At 40.0% G+C, this 19,375-nt stretch overlaps 1 protein-coding gene across 3 annotated transcripts in view; it reads left to right on the top strand.

The window, feature by feature from the left end:
* Nucleotides 1-12,406, top strand: part of gtdc1 (glycosyltransferase-like domain containing 1) — a 75,100-nt gene extending 62,694 nt beyond the window's left edge. For 2 of the 3 annotated variants that reach the window (XM_017715521.2, XM_017715519.2), the window contains exons 8-11: nt 1,937-2,081; nt 10,754-10,824; nt 11,172-11,263; nt 11,431-12,406. In XM_017715521.2, the coding sequence (XP_017571010.1) occupies nt 1,937-2,081; nt 10,754-10,824; nt 11,172-11,263; nt 11,431-11,514 (392 nt within the window). In that variant the 3' untranslated portion in view covers nt 11,515-12,406. The remainder of the gene's footprint in view (nt 1-1,936; nt 2,082-10,753; nt 10,825-11,171; nt 11,264-11,430) is intronic. The other variant, XM_037539658.1, reaches the window with a different exon arrangement.
* Nucleotides 12,407-19,375: the final 6,969 nt, after the last annotated feature.

The raw sequence follows: 19,375 nt of genomic DNA on the forward strand, positions 1-19,375 counted from the left end.
AAAGCCATACAGATGTATTTTTAATATTATGTTGAGCATATTGTATTAAAATGTTAGACTGAAAGGCAAGACGCGAGTCAGTTCGAGTAGGTCACACCCAGCAGCGCTAATGAAGTGGCAATATGAGATGCAGGTTTTCATTTGCAGTCGTATTTCAGAAAGATGTATGCGTACAGGCCGAGGCCATGCAAAGTTTACTTCTGGTTTTTGAGGCACTTTCAGTGGAGTAAATTTTCTATACATTACTGTGCAAAAGTCACAACCTTCAAAATAGCAATTAAGTGGCAAAACAGCCTTTAGATAATATACACGATAATCCATCAGCATTAGGAAAAGAAAATCAATGGAAAATAAATAATGGGACTCCTGACAACCACCTGGAAGACCTGGTAGATCACCAAAACTGGCCCTACCATATAAACAGCACTTAAAGCTTTCATCTTTGAGAGAGGGGAGAAAATCAAGCTGCTGTTTCTGTTAGTGATGCACTGAATTGAAAATTCTTCCGAATTTCAGGACATACTCATTCGAAAACTGAAAGAGTTTTTTTTATTTATGATAAAACTGGGGGCAGTCGTGGGCGTGGTTAGGAAACTGGCCCTGTGACTAGAAGGTTGGCGGTTTGATCCCCAGCTCCAGCGGTACATGACTGAGGTGTCCTTGAGCAAGACACCTAACAACCAATTGCTCCCCGGGCGCTGCGGATAGGGCTGCCCACCGCTCCGGGCCAGTGTCCTCACCGCCCCCTAGTGTGTATGTGGTGTTTCACAACCCAGATGGGTTAAATACGGAGGTGAAATTTCCCTGTTGTGGGACTAATAAGGGTCATTTTGTTTCTTTCTTACTTATTGTTTTATATTTATATCTTATTATTATTTTCAGTGCATCCATAGTTTCTGTCCATCCTTCCACTGAGGGAGGACAACTGCAACTGTCCTCAAGAAGTTGTTTCAGAGGAAAGGAAAAATAGACGCATTAAACAAAGATGCTGCTGGTGTTCTCAGAGCAATGGACTGACCACCCCAGAGTCCAGACCTCAACATCACAGTGTGTTTGGTATTATTTGGGAGAAGTAGAAAGTGCAACCAGCCTCTACAGATTTTCTTGAAGAACTGAAAGGGAGGCTCCTGAAAAGAATGGAAGCTGCATTATAGATAACACACTAAATACTGAAGAACTTTAAAGCATATTTAATCGTGGAGCTTTCTGGACACTTATCTGTATTTATTTCTTTTTTTCCTAACCGAAAAATGAATCATTTGTACTTTTGACTGGAGATGAAATGCTTAAAATGCGGTCTCTGACTTTTGCACAGCATTGCACATTATGGTTTTTCCTCAGCGCTACCACCTCCTGCCCTCATCAACACTGTAACAAGGCATTAGTAACTAGTTTGTTAAATACACAGCTTCTAAGTTCAGAGATCATCCATTAGTCCTGTATGACTAACGCTCAAACCATTTTCATTGGTAAAATACACTTCCATTAGTAGATGATTATGCTTTAATATCTTTTGGACAGACTTTGATATTTATAGTGTAGTCTTAGGTTAATTTATACACACAGAGCAGCATTGGCAAGGAGAAGCACACAGGGACCACAATCTCTTATATTGAGATCTACGCTTTTATAGTAGTATAAACAGCTACAAGGGGGGGAAAAGGCCATAAATGTTGCTCATATTTCGAAATGATATTTACGGTTGCTCGGAAGGCAATCACGCTGAAACTCTTTTAATCCATTTTGATTTTGCTAATAGGATCACTATTGATTATTTTTGCCCTTTCCCGTTTTATACGTTCGAAGTTATGATGGCCTCATGTTTTTCATTTTCCGAACAAACTACAGGCTGAAGTGGAAACTTGCCTCTCTCCTCTAATTGCTCCTCCGCTGATGCCGCCGTCTCAGACTTATGTTCTGTCCCTGTCCTTTGTAGACATCTTCGCCGAAGCCAAAGAACAGTTGGTCAGCCACATCCGGCACTGGGGTTTCATGCCCAGTAAGGAGGACTACCTCAGAGCGCTGTGCCAAGCAGATGTCGTCGTTTCTACGGCCAAGCACGAGTTCTTCGGCGTGGCCATGTAAGTCCGCTCTGCTGTCTGCCAATGAAGGACATTTACTCCAAATGGATTGTTCCCACAGTGAGTTTGTAAAAGTATGTGTTTGTGCAAGAAGCAAATGTCAGTCACATAAGTTCTCTTTTCACTTTTCACGTGATAGAACGGGTCTCATGAGGCTCGAAAACACCTGGATCTGCCGAGCTGCGTTCACCAGCACTATAATCATACACATTTTCAGGTTCTGAGATCGAGTTTTAATCGACTGTCAATATTGAAAATTTACTTCAAAGCTGTGATTTATATACCACCCAGATTGGTTCAGCTTATATCAATAAAGCCAGGATATCACTGCTGTCAGAAGAAACCCTCGTATCTCCTTTTTTGTTCTTTTTCCAGTTTATGACATGAACTGAAAGTACCTTTTGCGTTGTACCTTTTGTGGAAAATTCATGATAAATGGACCAAAATAAATGACCCAAAATTACTTGAAACAAAACTCTGGTTCCATTGACTTACATTAAAAATTAAATATGTTTTTTCCTTCTCCTATGAAGTTCTCATTTTGGAAATATGAGGCTTCTTTCCGATGGCAGCGATATTATATATAGCATAACCAGTATAACCAACTTGTTGTGACAGCCTTCTAACAAAGTATACCCCACAAAAAACTCTTAGAATTTAAACGCTTCAGGAAAAAAAGGCCAGTCTTTTGTTTGTGGGTGTGTCTGTTGCAACAGCCTCTCCCCACTTTACTCTGATGGGAGGCACTAGTTTTGATCACTGACTGAGGTTTCCACAAAGATGGTAAGATAGATGCAAAGGAGGTGTCACTCTTTCAAATTCAGTTTCTCATATTGAGATAATTACACCCTAAACATTCTTTTTTATTTATTTATTTTTTAATATTTCTGAGATTTTTATTTGTTTATTTATTTGTTGGTTGATTATTTATTTATTTATTGATGATGAGCAAAAATACTGAATCTGACCTTTTTAAATTGAAATTTGGGATACTGTCATACGGGGTACTAAAATATGTATCTAATAGGTATAGGGTATATAGGTATATATATATATATATATATATATATATATATATATATATATATATATATATATATGTATATATTTTTGCCTTTGCACCCTTTCTAATTTAGGTACATGTACGCTTTTATCAACTAACTGAACACAATAATAATAATAATAATAATAATAATAATAATAATAATAATAATACAACCCCATTTCCAAAAAAATGTGGCCACTATGCAGAATATAAATAAAATAGAATGCAGTGATGTGTAAATCATGTAAACCATATTTTAAATGGAAAACACTACAAAGACAACATATGAAATGTTGAAACTGAGAAATTTTATTGTTTTTTGAAAAATACATGCCCATCTTGAATTTGATGCCAGCAACACATTCTCAAAAGGCTGGGACGGGGCCATGTTTACCACTGAGTTTCATCACCTCTTCTTTCAACAGCACTCTGATGGAGACAATTGAGGAGATGCTGCTTTACATTTGAAAGTGAAATGTTCTTCCATTCTTACTTGACGCAGGATTTCAGCTGCAGTTTTTCATTTCACAGTGTGCCAGATGTTTTCAGTGGTAACAGGTCTGGACTGCAGGCAGACCAGTTTAGCGCATGGACTGTTTTAATACAGAGCAGTGCTGCTGTAATACATGCAGAATGTGGTTTGACATTCGCTTGCTGAAATAATCGAGGCCTTCCCTGAAAAAGACGTTGTCTGGATGGCAGCATATGTTGCCAAAACTTGTATATATCGTAGTAATAATATTGATAATAATAATAATAGATTCAAATAAAATGCTAGCAGCCTTTTATTAAAGAAAACAATAACAGCAATGGAATGGGGGAAAAAATGCTAAATTATATCTATATAAATAACGATAACAAAGAGTTCATGGCATGAGTAAGAGGATTGGTGGCTCAGGGTTTTAAATCAGTCCTAGGTTTTCCATCACCCACCTCTCTATTTCTGTTCTGGTAGGAATTCTTTTCAGCTGTGAATGTGCATTGCGGTCATGATGTATGTTTACTCCAGGTGGAGTGTTGCTCTTTTGTGCATGCAGGTCAGTTCAGGAGAGTGACCTGTTCAAACCTGAGTCAGATATGTGCTGAAGAAAGTTGCACAATGAATGTAGACTTAGTGAGTTATTGCTACTCTTTCATATAGAAATATTGCCAAATATTTTTGCTTATAATATATTAGATATTACTCTAAGGTGCACATGTGAGAAATGCTCAGTTAAGCTGTCATTACATGCTGAAAACATACTGAAACACATCCAAGAACCTCCACACCATCCAGTATTAGCAAACTTCATTGCAGGTTTTTATTCAAAGCTTATTTTCCCCAACTTCTTCTTTAGGGCACAGATTTATCCAGCGTGTAAATAAGAACCAAGTACATTTGAGAGCAGCTCAGCTGGCGTTCATGCCCTCAGCCAGTGTCTTCAGTCACCTATGTGTTTGAAGGGTTTGCTGGAAAACACCATAGACCAAAGTAGACCGGCTATTAATCGCTGCTTAAAATGTGATCACAATCCAGTGTGCTAGGACAGTTTAGGATGTGTCATCCATTTAAGAGTGATGAGTAAACGGCACAAAGCAAAAAAACAGAGGTTTTCTGTTGCTTTAATGTGGTCAGAGTCCAGGGAAGGACAGAAAGGAGGCTCGTAAGCTGCATTTCTGTTTGTGTGTGCCTGTCTGAGTGACTTATGTCTTCAGGCGAATTGCATCTTTCACAATTCTTTGTAGACCATAAGATGTTGGGCACAGGCTTTTATTGCATTAACTCTTTCGTGCCACGACCAAGAAGTAACCGTTCCTGCCTTTTTATCTGCTTTTCTCCTTTTTAAAGTGAGTTCTCAAAGCTTTTTGTTCTTTCCACATGAAAGGAAATGCAAGATCTAACCAAAGCCGTTTTGTTAACTGTTATAGTACAATTGGAGCAAGCAGTCAGCGTATATCGTTACTTTGATGAAACAAATGAATAATAATGGTTTCCATAGCTTCTGTTCTGAATATGCATGCATGGAGCTTCTCTTATACAGTGTTAGGAAACATGGTAGCTCACAGAAAATGACTACTAGTGACTAATGTAGGCATGCACGATTAACACCTCGGTGTCAGTGCTGGACTGAGAGTAGTCCGCCAACCAAAAATATCTAGCCAACAGCGTCCTGTGGGCAGCGTCTTGTGACCGCTGTTGAAGGGTTAAAGGATGATTAGCTCATACTGTACAGCAAGAGATGAGCTATCATCTACAAGGTGGGCTGACGAGGTAGGAGTGTCTAATAGAGTGGACAAAGAGTGGACACAGTGTTTAAAAACTCCAGCAGCACTGCTGTGTCTGATCCACTCATACCAGCGCAACACACCACCACTACGTCAGTGTTACTGCTGAGAATGATCCACCACCTAAATAGCACCTGTGAGGGTCCATGGGGATCCTGACCACTGAAGAACGGGGTAAAAGGGGCTAACACGGTATCAGAGAAACAGATGGACTACGGTCTGTAACTGTAGAACTACAAAGTGCAGCTATACAGTAAGTGGAGCTGATAAAATGGACAGTGAGCGTAGAAACAAGGAGGTGGTCATGATGTTCTGCATGATTGGTGTATGCAGGAAGCAAAGTTTGCGTTTTCATTTGTAGCAGAGATGCACCGGTAATGTAATCTTGCTCAAATAATTAGTAAAATATTTAGAAAAAGTAGCAGTTGGATCCCAGATCCCAGAGCTGTGTTATTATGTCTTACTTTAAATGTAAAAACCCTGTAACCTCACCTGGTTTCACATCATTCAGCGTCTGACTCCCTCCTCCAGTCACACCGCACCACACAAAACCGCAAGTCGGTGCCCACGCGGAGGGAGTTTTCTCTACCGCGCTCTGTCCTCGTTATTGTGGAAATTAGCTTAATCTAATTAATTGTCAGCAGACGCCCATCCATGCCCTGAAGAAAAACAGTAAGGCAGCCAAGCAGAATGATCGGCTAATTATATTTGAGATGAAAAGCCTGATAAGCATTTGCACGCTCACACATTAACTGCATTGACATGGAACTGACCTTAATCAGTTTCATAAGACGAGCTGCCCCAGACCAGAGCTTGAGCGCCTCTGAGTTTCCGCGTTCACATTGCATTAGATCAGAGGGTGCTGCTGATAGTACGAGGTTGCGTTGAGAGTTTATGTAGCTACGCTTTGATGGCTTGACTGTGATAAGACATTTACATTGAGGTGCAGATGTGAACCTTTGACCATCAGTGTGGAGGCCAAAATACCAGTTTTGTCATTATATTGCTACTTATTCTGCTTGTGGTACGTTTTGCAATATATTAAAAATGCACTGTTGAATCAGTAATAGGCTCCGCGTGATATGAGAATTTTGTGTCTGATATGATGATGGTTTTGAGCGTGTAAGAAATTCAGATGATTCAATATGATAATATTGGCTGATATCATTTTATATTTATATATTTAAATGTAAATGGTATATTTAAGTTAAATGCTCTGGTGGTTATAGTTTAATGCATCATTAGCTAATGGAACTGTTTGCTAATGGAAAGTTATTATATATTGCGTATTATATATTATGCATATATTGTTGCTGTTGGGACAAAACTCGTATCTCCAATTTTGTCGTTTTTTCATTTTTTGATATAATTTGAAGAAAATAGTTGCCCTTTAAGTTGCCTTTAAGTTTAAGGGACCGACAGAAAATAGTTCTCCATTTACTTTCATTGAAAATGACATTTTTACTGCTCATCTCACAAGTTTTTGTTCCTGACAGGAGCGGAAAGCAGGGTTGGAGGTGCTGATATTTTAGCAGCAAATATGCACTCTATTTCCAAAAGTGTTGGCTCGTCCGTTTTCACACGCATATGAAATTTAGTGACATCCCATTCTTAGTCCATAGGGTTTAATATGATGTCGGCGCACCCTTTGCAGCTATAACTGCTTCAACTTTTCAGGGAAGGCTTTCCACAAGGGTTCATTCGTCCCAAAGGTGTTCTGTCGAGTTGAGGTCAGGACTCTGTGCAGGCCAGTCAAGTTCTTCCACACCGAACTCGCTCATCCGTGTCTTTGTGGACCTGCTTTGTGAACTGGTGCGCAGTCATGTTGGAGCAGGAAGGGGCCGTCCCCAAACTGTTCCCACAAAGTTGGGAGCATGACATTGTCCAAAATCTCTTTACACTTGGCACAATCCAGTCAGACAAGTACCGTTCTCCTGGCAACCACCAAAGCCAGACTCATCCATCGGATTGTCAGACGGAGAAGCGTGATTCATCACTCCAGAGATCACGTCTCCACTGCTCTACATTCCAGTGGCGGCGCTTTACACCACTGCATTTGACGCTTTGCATTGCGTTTGGTGATGTAAGGCTTGGATGCAGCTGCTCGGCCATGGAAACCCATTCCATGAAGCTCTCTACGCTGTTCTTGAGCTGATCTGAAGGCCACATGAAGTTTGGAGGTCTGTAGCGATTGACTCTGGAATTGAATACCACTGACAGTTGACTGTGGAATATTTAGTCGTGAGGAAACTGGACGACTGGACTTGTTGCACAGGTGGCGTCCGATCACGGTACCACGCTGGAATTCACTGAGCTCCTCAGAGCGACCCTGCGGCCATGGAAGTGATTGGAACACCTGAATTCAGTGATTTGGAAGGGTGACTGAATACTTTTGGAAATATAGTGTAGATCTCCAGGCGGAAGCTTGGTGACCATTGTTGTAAAATGCTACCAATAAAACTGGATGATCAACTGGTATTTCAGTGGGGTTAATTAATAAAGTTACATGGTTACACATTGGCCTGTATTATTTTGACCAAAGAAATTTGCTATTGTTGGATTGCATGACTCATCAAAACACCCACAGAATTACTCATCTGTAACAGTGATGGAAAATACACTCACATTACACAGAAAACAAAGCAAAACAGTGCAGCTCTAGTAATTTACAGCTTATACATTTCAGGAGTAGACAAGTGCTTTCAATGCTCATGTAGCTGGTTCTTAGACTTTTGTATGGACTGGTCAGATGACTGTTGCTGCCACATCCGGAACAAATACTGCATAATGCACATCAAATCAGTTACTGTTGATGACTTCATGACTAAAGTGTCAGACCAGCACTGGCTTCAACCCCTGACCAAAGCCCAAAAGTTGACCACGAATCCAACAGCTTTATTGTGTCGCTGTGTCAAGTGACCCTGAGATAAGAGCCACTACAAACCCAATTGTGATCACCATTACAACTAAAGCCTCTTTGAGAAGACTAGTCGCTCAATCAAAACCACCAAAATGCAAAGTTGAATGGCAGCGAACTAATCGTGTATTAAAATATGCATGGCTTTAGCATGGGGAATGAGATGGTGATCTGATAGCGAGGGGCGTGATGGATGGACTTATGAAATATTAATGCTCATTCTACAAAATATTTAAACAGCCGGTCATTTTCCACCGGCAGCATTGCGGGGTTCAGATGAGTTGAGTCAGTTGGGAGTGAAGTTTTGCCCTAGATTAAACTATTCACTGAGTATTTTGGAGTTTGACATGGTAAAATGTAAATTTCATCCATGTCTCCTTTGCTTAAAACTTTGAGAATAACTATCCAGAGCCGCCCAGAGGAGGAGTTTTCCTTTTGAATCTCGGCTCCTTTCAAGGTTTCTTCTTTTCAAGGCGGTTTTTCTCGACCTCATTAGGGACTGGCACATTTCTCTCAAAATGCTTTGTGACCTTCACTATTATATAGATAAAATGCACTTGAACTGGCATGATATTGGGCCCAACCGATATATTGGTTGGCTGATAATATCAGCTGATATTGGTATTATAAATACATCAGCTGATATAGGTTTTGGCCAAAATCCCGCCAATAATTAGTGAGTTGTTTTATGTGGTAAAGGAAAACATCAGTAATATACTTTTCTACATAAATTACCACATTGATCACCACAACAGAATCAATAGTGTATGCAGAACTAAACTTTACAATAAACAAACGGAAAAAAAAACTAGAGTTAAATAATCACTTTTGTTGAGTTCTTGCTCATCCAAGTCAAAGATGGGCTCATTAGTGTTCAAATCAAAATCTTAATTCTGTTGAGTCTCAAGACATCAAATTTGTGACTTGAGTCTAATAATCCTTATTAAATCATATCAGCTATCAGCTATCAGCCGATATTATTAATTATTAGAATCTTTAGCTCCTTAAAATCAACATCAGTCATAAAATGTTCATATCAGACTTCACTCTGGATTATGCTGGTACTTTGTAAACTTTTTTTTTTTTTTTTAACCAATTATTCATAAGACATATGGTCCTCTTGTCTGTAATAAAAGTGGTTGGTAGACCCAGTATGAGTCTGCTGTATCTGAAGTAGTTTTGTTTATTGTTTTATTTTTAGGATCCCCATTAGAATGTCCTAAAATGTACCCCATAGCCCCACCTAGTGCTAATTAACATATATTTGCATGTTGGTCAGTCTGAAAAAGAAAATGAAAAGTGAAACTCCAGCAGGTGGCGCTGACGTTTGTTTACATTTGCCTTTTCATTCTGACAGTTAAAGCGCGTCAGCGCCAAAAACTGAATGTCACTTTGCTGTCGATTTATCCATTTTGCATTTTCATTTGAATTTTGTCAGATTTGCAGCCGATCGCTATGAAAAAGAAATAAGAAAGTAAACTTTGCATTTTGATTTTAGTTTTGACACGTATTCAGCGTTTCATGAAGAAAAGCCAAAGCGAAGTTTGTGTTTTCTTTTGTCTGTTAGCATTTTCATTTTAGATTTGGCCGTGAAAAAACAGAACGACTAAAATGAAATGACAAATAGGCGTTTTCAATTTATTTTTGTCACAAACGGCCCGTGCTCATGTGAAAAATGAAATTGCAAATGAAGGCATTTCATTTCATTTTGAATTGTGGCAGGATATTTGTGCAGATGTTTGGAAAAAGAAATGGCAAAAAGAGGTTTGCATTTACATTTTATTGTTTTCATTTTCATTTCCTTTTTGCTGGATTTGCCTCCCATACCCCATTAGCTGCCATGCGATAGTCGCTATACTTCCAGGGTCCAGTAGACATGCCATACAGTACAAAATAGTGCACTAACAGTCAATACAAAACACAGGTAAATAAATAAATAAAACAGTAACAGTGCAAAAACTGAAAAATTCCTTTTTTGGGGGGCAGCAGACATAAAGGAGTAGCCAGTCTTTTGGGGCCAGCTTTAGCCTAACTTGGTAACCTGAATTAGACCACACGGTCAAAGCCTAGTGCACAAAACAAGCCATGGACCAGCTGGTACTGAAGCATGAATGTCTAATATTATCCAAATTCAAGCAGTGTCTGGTGGTCAGAGGCCTGCAAGGCTAGAGTTGGATAGCAATATAGACACAGGTTTATCTATATATTGTTAAATTGTGTTATTACTGTTTTGCAATATTAAGTATCTCACATTTATATTAGTTGTTTAAAAAAAGTTTCTCTTTTAAAAAAAAAGGGACATTCTAGAATTATAAGCCCGTATTAATATACAGGCATAGGCTTACTTAAGCATCTTAAATGGTTTCATATGAAGATATATATACATGATGTAAACCGAAGCTGCCGTTTTAATTGTACCGTGATGTAATGTACCTGGTATTGCAGGTTAGAAGCAGTCCACTGTGGTTGCTACCCTCTGTGCCCGAAAGCTCTCGTCTACCCAGAAATATTCCCTGGTAAGACTTTTCTTAAAGAAGAAGCTGACACTGACGATGGTATCTTAAGATCATATACCCTTTCATACCCCCTTCTTTTAGCAGAAGAAAACATTAATTGCCATTGACAAAGCTTTAAATTATATCTGTAGTAATGAGTAATTCATCTTAAAGCGCAATCTAAGCATTGGACATAAAGCATACTGCTGATTTATATAAATAAATAAAACCAAAACCACAGTTCAATAATGTACAGCATTACCCATCATGAAGCTGAGTGAATTTTTAATGATGGAAGTGGTTTGTCTGAGCTCCATGCTTTGAGGTTTTTTTGTATTCAAATATGTATTTCTTGCTCCTTTATGTAGGTCCGTATCTGTACTCAACACCTGAACAGCTTTGTAAGAAGCTTCAGGGTTTCTGTAAGCATCCACACCTAGTTAGACAGCATGTTGTTCAGGTAAGTCAAGTAATTATTTTACAACACATCCATGACTTTTGTCGTACTGTTGATGATGACTACAAGGATCCCTTCATCATAAAGCTCTTGAAAGATTCTTCTGTTGGACTTTATGTATGCAGTTTGACTTTTTTGCGTCCTTACAATTACTCTTCTCTCCATTTTAGGTGAATACTAGCACATTTTCCTGGGACTCCTTGGGAGAGGAATACAGATCGCTGCTAACGGCAGGTCCCCCCAGCTCTTCATAACTGACGTATACTCAGGATGCCACAATATCTGAAAGAACCTCAGGCATGACTATGGCACACTCTTTCAGAAAGCTTGGCAGGATATTTCGACGTGCCGTGCTATTTTAAACCATTTTTAGGTGTATTTTCATATTTTTACTACAGGCACACCAATCCTCATCTACAGTCTCCCCCAGTACCTGTAGTCAGACTGAGCACTAGGGGTGGGAAATAGTCAATATAGTTACTTGAACCCTCCTAACATTGACAAAATCATGTCATAAACATGTTGTGGTAGATGTCATATGCTGTCATGCATTGTGATTTTAGTCAGTGATATAACAGCATCATGTTACTATTGCTGGTAATTGTCATGACAGAGGCCATGATGTTTTGAGGGTAGTAATAAATGAAAACTCACAGCAGCATAAGACATCTCATTATGTGTTTATGCAAATATATTGATGTGCTTTATTATTTTTTCAATATGTCACAATATGCTTTTTTATTGTGGTTATCATCAGTATTTAAAGAATATTGACAAGCTGCATGTTTCATTGCAAATATAGTGTATTTGGTCCTCTTTAATTGGAGAAATGTTGAATAAAAATCATTAAAAAGTGTAAAAAAATGTGGAGTAAATGTGTTTTATTGCCAGTTTTTAAATGTGAGATTTTGACTATTAGTGTCAAAATATCGGAATAAATATCAGCAGTGGCGAACTGTATCTGTTGGTGCTGTGCTTTCAGTTTTGGCCACAAAGATCAAGACTTGATCCAAACATTGTCAAGATTGGCCCCTTCCAGTCCTGTCCATGTGTTTGTGTTGTTTTGGTTTAGCCCGTGTTCTTTGTTTTGGTTTTGTAGTCCAGCCCCCTTGTTTAGTGACTCTGCCCCTGATTGTTCCCACCTGTTTCCACGTGTGTCTTGTGATCCCTTGTTGGCCCTGTTGTATTTAAACCCTGCTTGCCCTTTGTCTTGACTGGTCTTTGTTTGAATCTTTGTCTGAATTGTTGGATGTATTGTGTTCTCGTGGTGTTTGGTGTTTGATTCAATGTTCATTTCGTCATGTCTGTCCCTCCTGCTCTCCGTGTTGGATGTTTGAACCTGGACTATCTAGACTATGACCCTGGATTTGCCCTTAATAAACGTTGCTTACCTCAGCACATGCGTCCGCCTCCTCGCTGCCAACCGTTACAGCATGAGACAAAAACACCTCTACGATCAGGCTAATATGTGCTAGCGCTGCTATGGGATTCTAGTATTATGTTAGCACTAAGCTACAAATGCGCATGAACGTTGATTGATCTAAATTAAACAGGTTTTTGTAGCTTGTAAAATATGTTTTATTTGAAGCTTGTAACAACCGTTAACATGTTTTTCTTTGTAGCAGTTTTACAGCAACTCATTAAAGAACCCTAGAACTCTTGCTGTTTTCCTTTTCTAAACGTAGACTGTCACTTGTATTCAGTCAGTGACATATCTAGAACTTCCAGAAGGCCTGGAGTGATGATTTTTACTCATAAAATTGCTCCCATTGAAAATGAAAGCTTGTTTGGTTGATTCCACTGTCACTTCCTAATTATGACACTGGTTAATCTGACATGTTAGGCCTTCAGTACAGATGGCTGAAGTCCTGACCTACGGGAAAGCTAGTTTGGCTGTATCTACCTACACTCACTGGACACTTTATTCGGTAGTAAAAGGTTGGACCCCCTTTTGCCTTCAGAACTGCCTTAATTCTTCACACTTTCATCAAGGTGTTGGAAACGTTCCTCAGAGATTTTGGTTGGTTATTTGAGTTCCTGTTGCCTTTCTATCATCTGGAACCAGTCTGCCCATTCTCCTCTGACCTCTCACATCAACAAGGCATTTTCTTCCACACAACTGACCACTCACTGGATATTTCCTCTTTTTCGGACCGTTCTCTGTAAACCCTAGAGATGGTTGTGTGTGAAAATCCCAGCAGATCAGCAGTTTCTGAAATACTCAGACCAGCCCGTCTGGCACCAACAACCACGCCACGTTCAAAGTCCCTTAAATCCCCTTTCTTCCCCGTTCTGATGCTCGGTCTGCACTTCAGCAAGTTGTCTTGACCACCTCTACATGCCTAAATGCATTGAGCTGCGGCCATGTGATTGGCTGATTAGCTATTTGTTATTATTAACAAGCAACTGAACAGGTGTACAGAGAAAATCCTGATTGGACAATTTCATATTAGGCGTTTTAATACTTTAACACTTGTTTCCAGCCAAAGGTCAACAGTGAAAGAAGAGTTGAAATACAACAAGCGTAATGATTAAATATATTATATATATATTAAATAGAAATGTTCCAAAAAGTATAGATAGAAAATGAAGGCACAGAAATCATTAGGCCTTCTCTGAAAGGGGTTCCCCTCTGTGTATCGAGTACCGTGAAAATATCTTCAAGTATTGTGAATAATATGTTTAACCGCTTCGCCACTACCAAGTACTGATCCGGTACCAGCAGCTTTTTTCTTCTTCGGGTTAAAATCCATTCAGCTCAGTGTGTGTGACTGCTCAGGATCATCTTGCTATGTAAGATGAGGCTACAGCAGAAGAGTTTCAGTCCAAAATTCAAAGTTCATTCTTTGAAAAGAATAATTGGCAAAAAAGGAAAGGAAAAGACATTTTTTAAGGTGGCATAAATCATAGCACTGATGTGTCCCGCATGTGTTAAGTTCTAAAAAACTGTATAAGATGTAAATCTATGACAGAGTCTGCTGGACAGCATGTTTTTACAGTTTTGTAAGGACCCTAACTTAGAAGAAGCAACAAGTGTGGATTGGTTCTGTCTTGCTGATACTCAGTCTGTTTAATGAGGTCACTGTCAATGCCGATACTGATGCAGTTTATTGGATCACTGCATTCCTGATTTTTACTGGACAAAGTAACTGTGCTAAGACAAAAGAAAAACCTTCAAACTTAGAGAAGCCATCTGATCAATCACACAGAGCGATTAATCCAATGGCCAGTGTTATTACACACTGCTATAACTTAAGAATAGCGCAGCCAGTTTGCATTGTAGTCCCTGTATTATTACTGAATCATAAGCCTGGGATTTTAAGTGGTTCACTCTTAACAGGTAAGTAGCACATAATGCAAAGCAGGATACAAAGGAGCCTGAGGGTAACTAGCGAAAATCCCCCAAACACGCACTGCAGCCTACTAAAATAAAGTGTTACTCATGTCTTTCATAACAGACGGAGCCACAAACCTGTCTCAAACTCACCACCTCTCCACTAAAACAACATCCAAGCTCGGAGCCCTTTTACAAGCTTGGTTTTTAGGGAGGAGAGAAAAAAAAAAAGGAAAGAAAAAGAAGTAAAAATAAACAACCTAGAAACCTGTGACTGCTTTTCGTGTTTCTCATAGGCGGTGCCACCTCATATTTCGGTTCATATCCATTTTTATCCTTTGTGCTGGAGGACTGCTGGATTTGCTGGAATCTTCGGTTCCCACTCCGACAGAGTGGCAGCCAAGTTGCGGCTTGAAGTGCTGTGGGCTCCTGCTCCACCTGGGGTTGCCAGGTTGTGACAAAGTCCCCCGAGGCTGAGAAAAGGTTAATGGGAGGCTTTCCCTGCGCTGCGGTTGCCGTCTAAATACGGCCCTCCTGTTTTCTTTGCATGTAGAAATGAACCACTGCCTAATTAAGGGGGGCATGGGAGCTAGGTATTTATAAGTAGTTGAGAAATGTAAAATAACACATATTTCCATATAAAGAGTATTTTTCCATGTTGTGAAAAGGGCGAGGAGTCTTCATCGGTTTTGCTCACGCATGCCGCAATGCTGTCATAATCGCTTGGCTTCTTTGAACACTCCTCCCATTTAATCTATGATGCTGAAATTGTAATTGCAACAAAAAAAAAAATGATTGCAATATATCCCTTCATAAACTACCACCTCTCCGCCCCGATGCATTGATAATTCAGGTGCAGCAGATGGGAGCTTGGAAGAAATGAAATCAGATTGTTATATGGCACCTTATTTCCCAGGAGCAAAATTAGGCCCATCACTCTTGCTTTGCTTGTAGGACCTTGGCCACCTCTCGCTGAAAAATTGCTCCTAATAACTTTGATCAAAACTTCGTCCAGAAGAATTAGAGATGTTGCCAGATTTGCGCGTTGATTCAGTTACCTAGGCTTTAATCTAATACGTCTTACTCTAGTTTCGTGTACAACAGTAACTTGGCCTGTGCGCGAGGCTTTAACGGAGGTGACTTGATTTATCACATTTTTTGGGCCAATGAAAGCTGACACCATGTCTTGCTGTGGCATATTAGGGCCGAAGTGGGGGTCGCTTTGACCCTTAAGTACCGTGACATAGCTGGGCCCATTGAGAAAGCTCTCCTGGTGTTTTAGACGAGTCTGCCAGAGCCCTCCAGGCTGCCTGGCTGACCTGAGGTCAGGACCTAATGACGCCATAAAGCTTATAACGTTGCCGTTTCTGCAGTCGCAAAATGTCACCCCACATATAAAAACTTAATAGCAACCTCTATAAACTGGAGTGCACATTAAGCCCTTTTTCATTGGCCTTTTTAATTCATGTTTCTCTGCTTCTCGCTGATGGTGTCAGAGGGCCTGAGCAGACCAGGCCTCACACTGCGATATTATTGTGATGTCAACAAACACAGTGTCATGGCACGGTATGGAGAGGGGTGTGGCCTTGACTTTTTAATTTCTTTCTTTATTTATTTGCACAAATTACTCCATTTGGGAGTCCGTGAGAGCTGTACCACCTGGGAAAAGTTGCAGTTCGCTTCACTTTAAAATGTGGCTTCTGATATTGGCTTGATTCGTCTTGAATGAACTTCAAATTACTATCCCACTTGATTGCTAAAGGTGTTGCTAGGTAGCTGTGGAGTCCCAGGCAATTGCTAAGGTATTGCTTAGCTGTTGCTGTGGTATCCCAGGTGGTTGCTATGATGTTGCTAGGCAGTTGCTGTAGTATCCCAGATGGCTGTCGAAGTGTAGCTCAGCCATTGTTGTGGGATCCCTGATGGTTGCTGAGGTGTTGCGAGGCCATTGCTATTGCATCCTTGGTGGTTGCAAAGGTGTTACTAGGAATTTACCGTGGTATGGCAGTTGATTTGCTAAGATGTTGCTATAGTATCCCTAGTGGTTGCTAGGAAGTTGCTGTCTTATCCCATGTGATTGCTAAGGTGTTGCTAGGTAGCTGTGGAGCACCAGGCAGTTGCTAATGTCTTGCTCAGCCATTGCTGTGATATCCCATGTGGTTGCTATGATGTTGCTAGGCAGTTGCTGTAGTATCCCAGGTGGTTGCTAAAGTGTAGCTCAGCCATTGTTGTGGTGTCCCTGATGGTTGCTAAGGTGTTGCTGGGCCATTGCTATTGCATCCTTGGTGGTTGCTAAGGTGTTGCTAGGTAGTTACTGTGGTATCCCAGGTGTTGCTTGGCCTTTGCTATGGCATCCCAGGTGGTTGCTAAGGTGTTGCTCGGCCATTGCTAGGGTTTCCGTGGTGGATGCTGATTGACTACACTTGTGGAAACCCTTTTGGGGGGGAAACTGCTGTGGCAAAAATTGTTGACTGGGACTTCAACTGCACTTTCAAAACATTGCTTAAAGGAGAATTCCACCAATTTGTCAAAATGTATGTGTAATTAAACGATCAAGATATAAACAAAGTCATTCCGAGTGCTTTGGTTTGAAATGCTCTGCTCTAGAGAAAGTGATCAAATCAGGATTGTTCACAGTGGTGGTGATAGGAACCAGACGTCTGAAGAGTTTAATACGCCCAAAAGCTCCTTCCTAAAAAGTTATTGCTTGGAATAGTTACAAATTCCTTTCCCAATGAGAGACATTGTTTTCCAAAGTTTTTAAGGTAAAGTTTTGACTTTTTAAAATCATGGTGGAGGGGTACATGCAGGGCATTCCAAGGAAAAGTAGTACCCAAAGGAAAGTTGCTTTTCAGAGCATTACGGATAAAAACTCAGAAGACAAGCGTCGGTTCACTGGTCGATTTGAATAGTAAATAAAATGGCTATATTTGTGTTGCAGACACAGCGACCGGTGGTTCCCATCACCACCACTGTAAAGAAATAGTTTGTAGGTTTCTCTGCAATTAACCATTTCACATAAAAAAAAACTCTGAATTACTTTGTTTACATGACAATGATTGATTTAATCCCCTTTAAAATGCTAATCTTTTTTTTTAATCTGCATCTAATGCATCTAAGTTGCACCAACAAAGATTTTTGCTACAGTTGCTTAACATTAACTGCATTTTCTCCTCTACACTTAATAATTGTCAGTCTAATTCTTCTACCCACCTCGCAGATTATTAGTCTTAACAAAAGATTAACCAATCAGTCTTTAAAATGTGTTTATCTCAGTCATGCCCTCTTTTACCTTTTGTAGGGCTCGGGATTAAGGCTCTAATTTAGAAAATGACTACCGCCGTGCTTTCTGCAGAGTTTAAGCAAGACGACTACGGTTAAAGAAAAAGAAAGATGCCCCAAGTTAGACAGAAAGGTGTTGATTGGGGGCATTTTAAACTGGATTATCAACACGAAACAGCGGCATTAATTTCACGCACCAGCAGCGAGCCTGGTTCTGTTTGGCTGTTATTCTAAACCTGAAACAGAAAATAATAGAATGAAAAATACCTTCCGTTTTTACTGTGTGTGTGTGTGTGTGTGTGTGTGTGTGGGGGAGGACGTTTCTGTGAAATAACACTGTCGAGCCTGGATTGTGCATGAAATGAGTGATTTGGTTTGCAGTGACTGCTTTTTTTTTTTTTTTTAAAGTTCAGCCTCCTCTTTTCACCAGTTTTTACTTGTCCAAGGTTCGTCTGATTTGATTGCCACCAAGGTGCCGTATTTACGCCATTACAGACGAAGCACTCAACGCTGTGTCATGTGAAGCAGAAAAGAGTGCAGTTGATGCTGTGTTGACAGAAGCTCTAACACGTGGAGCAATGTGAGACTGTTTAACTGTTCTATCTTTTGTACTTATCATCGCTGTCATATCAAAACCTCACAACTCCTTTTTTCTTTTTCTTTTTTTTGTGTATTTTTACTGGATTGCTGACAGACTAAATCGTGTACTGACTGAATCGCTTGCTGCCTGAATCACTGCCTGGCGGACTGACTGAGTTACTGAATACGTGAGTTACTGACTGACCATTGCTGACAAACTGAATCGCTTACTGGTTGAATCACTTACTGACTGACTGAATCACTGACTGACTGATTAAATCTCTGACTGAGTCACTGACTGATGGAGTTACTGAATAACTTGCTGACTGACTGACTGACTGAATCACCGATTGACTGAATTGCTGGTTGACTGAATTTCTGAAGCACTGACTGACAATCACTGACAATTACTGACTGACTATCACTGACAGACTCAATCACTGACTGAATTACTGACTGGCTATCACTGACTGACAATCACTGACTGAATTACTGACTATCACTGACTGACTCAATCACTGACTGAATTACTGACTGGCTATCACTGACTGACTCAATCACTGACTGAATTACTGACTATCACTGACTGACTCAATCACTGACTGAATTACTGACTGACTATCACTGACTGACTCAATCACTGACTGAATTACTGACTATCACTGACTGACTCAATCACTGACTGAATTACTGACTGACTATCACTGACTGACTCAATCACTGACTGAATTACTGACTGACTGAATCACTGACTGAATTGCTGACTATCCGTGACTGAATTACTGACTGACAATCACTGACTGACTCAATCACTGACTGAATTACTTACTGACAATCACTGATTGACTCAATCACTGACTGAATTACTGACTGACAACCACTGACTGACAATCACTGACTGACTCCATCACTGGCTGAATTAC

Source organism: Pygocentrus nattereri, chromosome 6 (genome assembly GCF_015220715.1).
Source record: "Pygocentrus nattereri isolate fPygNat1 chromosome 6, fPygNat1.pri, whole genome shotgun sequence".
Taxonomy (NCBI): Eukaryota; Metazoa; Chordata; class Actinopteri; order Characiformes; family Serrasalmidae; genus Pygocentrus; species Pygocentrus nattereri.